The sequence below is a fragment of the Leptonychotes weddellii genome, chromosome 16 (assembly GCF_054177405.1).
Source record: "Leptonychotes weddellii isolate Sample4059 chromosome 16, ASM5417740v2, whole genome shotgun sequence".
Lineage (NCBI taxonomy): Eukaryota > Metazoa > Chordata > Mammalia > Carnivora > Phocidae > Leptonychotes > Leptonychotes weddellii.
Genome location: NC_138384.1, coordinates 46,882,440 through 46,891,183, shown reverse-complemented (window position 1 = coordinate 46,891,183; position 8,744 = coordinate 46,882,440). Strand labels below are relative to the sequence as shown.

The 8,744-nt window shown below is 49.5% G+C and overlaps 1 protein-coding gene across 1 annotated transcript; it reads left to right on the top strand.

Annotated features, from left to right (window-relative positions):
* The first annotated feature begins 434 nt into the window (after nt 1-434).
* On the top strand, nt 435-5,124 carry KLK14 (kallikrein related peptidase 14). The gene is made up of 5 exons (XM_081807708.1): nt 435-474; nt 1,289-1,460; nt 3,801-4,054; nt 4,192-4,328; nt 4,927-5,124. The coding sequence occupies exons 1-5, from the start codon at nt 435-437 to the stop codon at nt 5,077-5,079; spliced, it is 756 nt and encodes a 251-aa protein (XP_081663834.1). The 3' UTR covers nt 5,080-5,124.
* Nucleotides 5,125-8,744: the final 3,620 nt, after the last annotated feature.

The window sequence follows — 8,744 nt, the reverse complement described above, 5'->3', positions numbered from 1 at the left end:
CACCTTCCCCTGAGGCCCCCCACACTGTGCACCCTGCCCTGGGGTGCCCCCTCCCTGGGTTCCTCCCAGATTAAACACCTTCACTGGGCGGGTTCTCATTAATGTGGTGGCTGCTTCTCTGGCCAGAGAGGGGAGGGAGGAGATAGGACCAGGGAGCCCTGGAATGAGAACTGGGCTATAAAAAAAATGTCAGGAGAAGGGCGGGGGGCAGGGCCAGTTGCCCAGACCAAGGATAAAAGGCCTCCATGGAGTGACAGGGAGGCAAGACACCACCCCCACCTCCTCTACACACAGAGGCACATCCATGTTTCTAAGGGTCTTGGTCTCTGTTTAAGGCCCTCTCTGTCTCTGTCCCTCAAACTCTGGGTCTCTTGTAGCCTGCTTCTCTCTCACTTTCTCTCTGCATTTGCCAGAACCCAACCCCAGCCCCCAGAATGTTCCTCCTGCTAACAGCACTTCAGATCGTGGCTCTAGGTAAGACAGCAGTGGGGTCCGGGGTATGGACAGTCCCCTGGAGATGCTGAGAAGAGATGGGGAGGGTTCTCAGGGACCCAGTGGGCTCATGGGTGACCGGGTGAGAAGGCATGGGTGTGGTTTTGGGGGTCGTGGCTGAGGAGCCCTTAGGAGGGGGCCTATGGAGATATCAGCAGATATCAGGGTACAGGAGTTAAAGGAGATGGGGAGAAATAAATGAGGAATTGTGGAGAAGTGTTCAGGCTTGTCTGGGTTTTATTTAAAAGGAGGGCTGCAGAACTAACGGAAAGACAGCATGTTGTTGGTGGTGAAGGGGGGTGGGGTGTGATGTAGGGAGGTAGGCTCATGGGGAGGGGCATGGATTGGCAGATGGAGTGGGTGTGGGGCGAGACGGTGGGTCCTGGGGGGCCATAAGAGTGGGAAGGTTGGAAAAAGGACAGGGAGCTCCTTGAATGTGTTGGAGAAGGATTAATGAGGGAATTGTGGTATGTTGTGAGAAGTGATGATAGAAACTATTCGTGGGAGGGTAAAGTCAAAGGTAGTAGATATGTCAGTGCCCTGGATGAGGTGGCCGTGGGATCAAGTAATATACTATGGAGGTGATGGGGGGATTGTCAGAAAACTCCCTGATTGTGTTGGGGCAATAATGGGGGCAACATTGGGCATATCTCATACTGCGTGGGGCAGATAGAGGTGGGTGGTTTAGGGGGTAGGTAAAGAAAGGGGATTTGTGGATGCCAGACATCCTAGAGAGTTGAGGGGTGGAGAACATTTGTTCATCTGCTTTCCCCACCCCACCCCTGCCTGTTCCTAGCCATGGCACAGAGCCAAGGGGATGAGAACAAGATAATTGGTGGTTATACATGCATCCAGAACTCCCAGCCATGGCAGGCAGCCCTACTGGCAGGTCCCCTTCGTCGTTTCCTCTGTGGAGGGGCCCTGCTCTCAGGCCAGTGGGCCATCACTGCTGCTCACTGTGCACGACCGTGAGTACCCCCCTCCCGTATTCTTGTGCCAAGTGGATTCCAGAGTCTAGAGCCCCAGAGCTCAGCTAAGAACCTGGAGCATTGTGTTGAACCTGATGTAGTAGCTGGGTCCTGGTTTGGGGTCTAGATAAGAGCCTAGAATTACCAACACAGCTCAGAATATGGAATCCAGCCATAAATCTTGAGCTCAGTTTAGATTCTTTTTTTTTTAAGATTTTATTTATTTATTTGAGAGAGAGAGAGAATGAGAGACAGAGAGCATGAGAGGGAGGAGGGTCAGAGGGAGAAGCAGACTCCCCGCCGAGCAGGGAGCCTGATGCGGGACTCAATCCCGGGACTCCAGGATCATGACCTGAGCCTAAGGCAGTCGCTTAACCAACTGAGCCACCCAGGCGCCCCGATTCTTTTTTTTTTTTTTAAGATTTTATTTATTAGGGCGCCTGGGTGGCTCAGTCGTTAGGCATCTGCCTTCTGCTCAGGTCATGATCCCAGGGTCCTGGGATCGAGCTCCACATCGGGCTCCCTGCTCGGCCAGGAGCCTGCTTCTCCCTCTCACGCTCCCCCTGCTTGTGTTCCCTCTCTAGCTGTCTCTCTCCCCGTGTCAAATAAATGAATAAAATCTTTAAAAAAAAAGAAAAGAAAATTTTATTTATTTATTTAGAGAGAGATTGAGCATGAGTAGGGGGAGGGGCAGAGGGAAAGACAGAATCTCCAGCAGACTCCAAGCTGAGAGCAGAGCCCAATGTGGGGCTGGACTTCACGATCCCACAACCCCAGCCAAAATCAAGAGTCTGACGCTCAACCGAATGAGCCACCCAAGTGTCCCTCAGTTTAGATTCTGAAAGCAGACTGGCAATTTAGAACCCATATGCCAGCTTAGAGCCCCACACAAAACCTAGAACCTAAAAAAAAAAAAAAAAAACCTAGAACCTAACATAATCTGGAGATCTATCTGGAGGCCAAGTTCTACATAGAGACTAAGATTAAGAGCCCATTCCAGATTGGTGGTTCAGTTTAGGGTACAGTCTACATTCAGAAACTCAGGACCCCTCTCAAAACTTAGAATCCAGACCTGCAGTCCAACCATAAATCCAGAACCCTGCTTACAGCTAGAACATATAGCTCAGAGTGTAGGATAGACAGAACCAGAACCTATTCTAGATGCAATGTTCAATTCAGAGTCTGGTCTACAGCTCCTTTTTTAGGAGCCTGGAACCCAAACTTCAACCCAGTGCTAAATCCCAGAATGCAGACCATAATCTGAAGTCCCATACAGAACTCAGAACCCCTCCAAGAGTCTAGACCTAAACCTAGAACCCAGATCCTAGACAAGAGCCCACCCAGTGCCTATAAACCAGATCTAATGCCATAAACTAAAGTTTGATGTAGAACCTAGAGCCCAGAACTCAGCCCAGAGTCTAGAATGCAAAGCTCAGAATGCAAGCCAACATCTAGAAACTTGGATCCAAGCCATAACCTGGAGCTCCATCTAGAACCCAGAGCTCAATCTGAGGTCAAGGGCTCAGACCAGAGTCTAGAAGCAAGAGCCCAGACCATAACTGTAATTCAATATGAAACTGAGCCTAGCCAAGAATTAAGAACTCAGACCGATGTTTAGGACCCTAAGCTCAAACACAGAGCCCAAACCGTTGTCTAAAACCCAGGTCATAAACCAGAACTTAAGCAAGAACCCAGAACACAACCTAGAAACTGAAGCTCGTATCCATGTCCAGAATCTATTGCTCAATATAGAATTGAGACTACCCTAAGACTAAAAGCTCAAATCAACATCTAGAACCTAGACTCAAACCATAACACAGAGCTCAAAATAGAACCCACAGCCTATCCTATCACCAGAATCTCACACTCATATCTAGAAAGTATGCCATGATCCAGGCTCAATCTAGAGAGCCCAGATCCTAGCTTAGACTCAAAAGTTCAAGATATCTAGAACCCAGGGGCCAGGCTGGAACCAGGATGGAGCTTCCTTGGAGCCTACTCCAAGATATCAATCCTTATTTAGAGCCTACAGCCATAGCCCAGAGTCTCACTTGGAACTCAGAGCCTAGAACCCAGCACTGAGCCAAGAACTCCCAGCTATCACCTTACACTCAAGCCAGAAACCATAGTATAGCTCAAGAGAGGAAGGGGTGGATGGTGGGATTGGCCCAAGAGAGAATGCCCAGGCCATGGGAAAGAGCACAGGAGTCCATTGAATGCTCCATAAGCAGTTCAGACTTGTGGAATATTCATCACCAGGTAAGGGAATGGGGCCAGAGGGTGGAGAGGGGTCTCCAGGTCAGATCCTGAGCAGTGCTACTTTTGGGGATTATGGGCCAGGATCCTTCACGTAGCCCTGGGCAAGCACAACCTGAGGAATTGGGAGGCCACCCAGCAGGTGCTGCGTGTGGTTCGCCAGGTGCCACACCCCCAGTACAACTCCCGGACCCACAATAATGACTTGATGCTGCTGCAGCTGAAGCAGCCTGTTCGGCTGGGGAGGGCGGTGAGGCCCATCACCATAGCCAGTTCCTGTGCCAGCCCAGGGACTCCCTGCCATGTGTCAGGCTGGGGCACCACATCTAGCCCCATTGGTGAGTACTCTTGCATCCTGGGAAGGAAGGGTTGGAGGGCCTGGACTCCTGGGTCTGAGGGAGGAGGAGGTGGGTCCCCAGACTCCTGGTCCTGTTGGAAGGTAAACCCCCACTTGTAACCCTTCTGTGCCCTCCAGTCAAGTACCCCAACTCCCTGCAATGTGTGAACATCAACATCTCCTCGGATCAGGAGTGTCGGCAGGCTTATTCCCATGCTGTCACTCCTGGCATGGTCTGTGCAGGTGTTCCCCAAGGTGGGAAGGACTCCTGTCAGGTGAGGCCCGGGGGCAGAGCCGAAGGAGGGGGATTGTTTGGGGCTGGAACTTGGGTATCAAAGGATCTCAGGAGCATGAAAATCAGTGGAGGCCTCCCCAGAGACTGAGAGAGATTGCAATGGCTGGGCTGCCTCCTAGGTGTCCACCCTTGGATAACAGACTTAATCCGACTGTGCCAAAGCTTGCTCATCTGTCAGATTGGGGTAGCTCCTCTTAGGGCAGGTGGTGGAATGAGGTGGTAGTCCATGGAAAGAGTGCAGAGCAGTGCTCTCGTTGCTGCTATACATATGGGCACTGGGAAATCTGTGCTAAGGGACTCTAGAGACCTTTCCTGAGAGGTGACTCGAGAGACGGGGAGATAAAGAGGCATACACAGTTTTCTAGAGCAGCGCAGTGAGACCCAAGAGGCAGAGACAGCAGCAATCAGTGAAGAGGGAAGGCAGTGACCCCAACTCTTCGGGCTGATATCTCCAGAGCCCTGCGGGGTGGGGGGTGGTCTCAGCCCACCTCCTTCTTCATCTTTGCCTCTGGGTTTTCCACACCCGTGGCTCTGACCATCTGTCCATGGGTGTTTCCATCTCGGCCTCTTCCCTTCAGGGTGACTCAGGGGGACCCCTGGTGTGCAAAGGACAGCTCCAAGGTCTTGTGTCCTGGGGGATGGAACGTTGTGCCCTGCCCGGCTATCCCGGAGTCTACACCAACCTGTGCAAGTACCAAACCTGGATCCAGAAAACCATACGGAGCAAATGATTGCTGGTGTAACTGAGTATCAGCTGCCCACCTGCTTCCCCAGACCTTGCTCTCTCCACTCAAGACCCAGGGGTCCCAGCCCCCAGCCCCCTCTTCCCTCAGACCCAGGGGTCCCAGCCCCCAGCCCCCTCCTAGGCCCCAGCCCCCTCCTCCCTCAGACCCAGGAGTCCAGACCCCCAGCCCCTCCTCCCTCAGACCCTGGAGTCCAGGCCCCCAGCCTCTTGATCCAGACTCCTGGCCCAGAACTCTCCTTTCCCAGAGATGTTCCTTCAGGATTTCTCTCCACACCCCCACAACATCATTATTCAAGGCCCCTTAGGTACAGGAACAGGACCATGAAAGCACAAAACTGGCACCATACCCCAAAGAAGACATTTTCAAAACTCTTAGTGTCTCTAAAAAACAGATATATAGGGGCTCCTGGGTGGCTCAGTCCCTGGGCTCCTGCCTTTGGCTCAGGTCATGATCTCAGGGTCCTGGGATCGAGCCCCGCATTGGGCTCCCTGCTCAGCGGAGAGTCTGCTTCTCCCTCTCTCTGCCTCTCCCCCTGCTTGTGCTCTCTCTCACTCTCTGTCAAATAAATAAATAAAATCTTTAAAAATAAATAAATAAATAAAATAAAAGTAAAAACCAGGTAAATAATAATAAAAACCAGAGAATCCTAAATTCCATTCGTCAGTTCATTTAATTCATCCTACGGATATGCCTACCGCGGCTTAATTGTGCCCAGCCAGGAACCTTGTTCTTGACAAGTGGCTGAATGGGGTGCATGTTGCTCTCTGGGGGCACTCCCCAGCCACATTGTCTGGTGTGACAGAAGAAAACACCCAGCCTTGCAGCCTGACCCTGAGCAAGACTGCCCTCCCTGAGCCTTGGCTCAACTCCGGTTCCTGTGAGCAGGGACTGCTGAGGTCCAGGGCAGGGAAGGCAAAGACTCACCTTGTTTCTTGGAAAAGCCTATGCAAATAAAAAGGTCTCTTTTTCCTAATCAGATCTCAGGTGAGGAGAGTTGAGTCAATCACCCTCTGGAATTCAAGTCCTGGCAGAGACCTGCTCTCATTTTATTTCTTTATTCCATCTGTCATCCCTGGCTCCAGTCCCCTCCCTCCCCACAGGCACCAACACAAATGGCCTTGAATACCCTGCATCCTTGCAAAACATGCCTCCTTACAAGCTGTTGCTTCTAATTTACATGAAGCCATTGTGTTACGAATCTCATTCTCTTTCTTCCTTTCATTCATCAAAGACTATTAAGCTCCTACTGTGCACCAGGCATTGTTCTAGGTGCTGGGAATTGAGCTGTGAAGAAGCCAGATGAATCTAAATGCTTCCCCTCACAGAGCTTGGGCTCCAGCAGGAGGTTGACAGACAAGAAACAACAAACACAATTTAAGAGTAAAGTAGGGGGGCGCCTGGCTGGCTCAGTCGGTGAAGCATGCTGCTCTTCATCTGGAGGTTGTAGGCTCAAGCCCCATATTGGGTGTAGAGATTACTTAAAAATAAAACCTTTAAAAAATAAAATAAAAGTAAAGTAAAGAAGAGAGTGCCAGAACCAGCTCAATACCAGCCCAAAAGAGCCAATTGGTCAATTTTTAGGAACTGTGAGAGCCAGGTGGTAAACACAACCATTATTAAAAATTAAATTACATAAACTTACAATTAAATAATGAATATTAAAAAGAAGGTCAATAGTGTGCCTGGGTGGCTCAGTTGGTTAAGCGACCGCCTTCAGCTCAGGTCATGATCCTGGAGTCCCGGGATCGAGTCCCACATCGGGCTCCCTGCTCAGCAAGGAGTCTGCTTCTCCCTCTGACCCTTCCCCCTCTCATGCTCTCTCTCAAATAAACAAATAAAAAATCTTTAAAACAAATAAAAAAATAAAAAAATAAAAAGGTCAATAAATACTCAACATTCATCAATTCCTAATTATTTTCACTAATAGTTATGTTTTGAATTTATGTTTGTCTGTTGTATTACGTTTATAACTGTGAGCTCTTCACATCTCTTTCCAACTCTGTGCCCAGAGACATTGCACTGGTAGGTTGATATCAGCCCAAGCAGGAGTATTACACCATAGAAATTGGCAAAAGCTTTTTTGGTTAAATCCTTTCCAGCGCAGCACACGACAGGTCTGCCTAGCAATGACCCGATGATCCTAGCGTTGTCTCTTCATGGTTCTGCGCTGGGATACTGCAGAGCTCAACTAGAGTAGAAGGCAGTGTGGTCTCACCAGGGTTCACTTGCTCTCTTGTTGGGGGCGCAGCGCAGGATCCGAGAATTCTCAGGCGGTGGGTCTGGGGCCCACGTGGTTACGGCAGCTCCAAAGATTGTTGGGACATGAAGGCTGCACCTTCTGTCCAGGTGATGCAGACACACCTTGGCTCTCATATGTAACAGCCATACAAGTTCTGTGGAGGAAAGGGGACAAGAGCAGCTGTGTATTGGATAGATTCGGGCCCCCAGTAAGGTGAAAATACAGCCCATGCTGTGATTCTTAGCCTGCATCCTATAAAGCTAAATAAAAGTAGTTGGTTTTTTTTTAAGATTTTATTTTATTTTATTTTTTAAGATTTTATTTATTTGAGAGAGAGTGAGTGAGAGAGAGCACAGGCAGAGGTAGAAGCGGACTCTCTGCCGAGCAGGGAGCCTGATGTGGCGATCGATCCCAGGACCCCGGGATCATGACCTAAGCCGAAGGCACACGCTTAACTGACTGAGCCACCCAGGTGTCCCAAGATTTTATTTTTATTTTTTATTTATTTTTATTTTTTTATTTTTTTTTTAAAGATTTTATTTATTTATTTGACAGAGAGAGACACAGCGAGAGAGGGAACACAAGCAGGGGGAGTGGGAGAGGGAGAAGCAGGCTTCCTGCTGAGCAGGGAACCTGATGCGGGGCTCGATCCCAGGACCCCGAGATCATGACCTGAGCCGAAGGCAGATGCTTAACGCCTGAGCCACCCAGGCACCCCAGCATTATATCACAATTTAATTGACAGCTTCTTTCTCTATCTCAGAGGTATGCAAAATAATAGTGCAAATACAATCACTAGCATCTTAAGTTGGATGATATAGGGTACATGGAAGGTGGGTGTTGGTGAGGAGTCAGGTTGAGGTTTTTTTTTTAATTTTTTTTTTAAAGATTATTTATTTATTTATTTGAGAGAGAGAATGAGAGAGAGAGAGAGCACATGAGAGTGGGGAGGGTCAGAGGGAGAAGCAGACTCCCCGCCGAGCAGGGAGCCCGATGCGGGACTCGATCCCGGGACTCCAGGATCATGACCTGAGCCGAAGGCAGACGCTTAACCAACTGAGCCACCCAGGCGCCCCAGGTTGAGGTATTTTTTGTAAGTTGGCTCTGCGCCCAACATGGGGCTCGAACTCACAACCCTGAGATCAGAGTCACATGCTCTACTGACTAAGCCAGCCAGGTGCCCCAAAGTTGAGGTATAAAATACGGGATCTTATTCCACCAAACACTGTCTCCATGTTCTGTTTGCTCATTTAGTTTATTGCTTCTCACTGCTACAGAGTGTTCTCCATCTGTACTGTCCAATATGGTTGCTGTCCAATATGGTAGCCATTAGCCACACGTGGTCCTTTAATTTTTAATTAAAATTAGCTAAATTTAACACATGTTAAGATTCCATTCCTTAGCTGCTCTC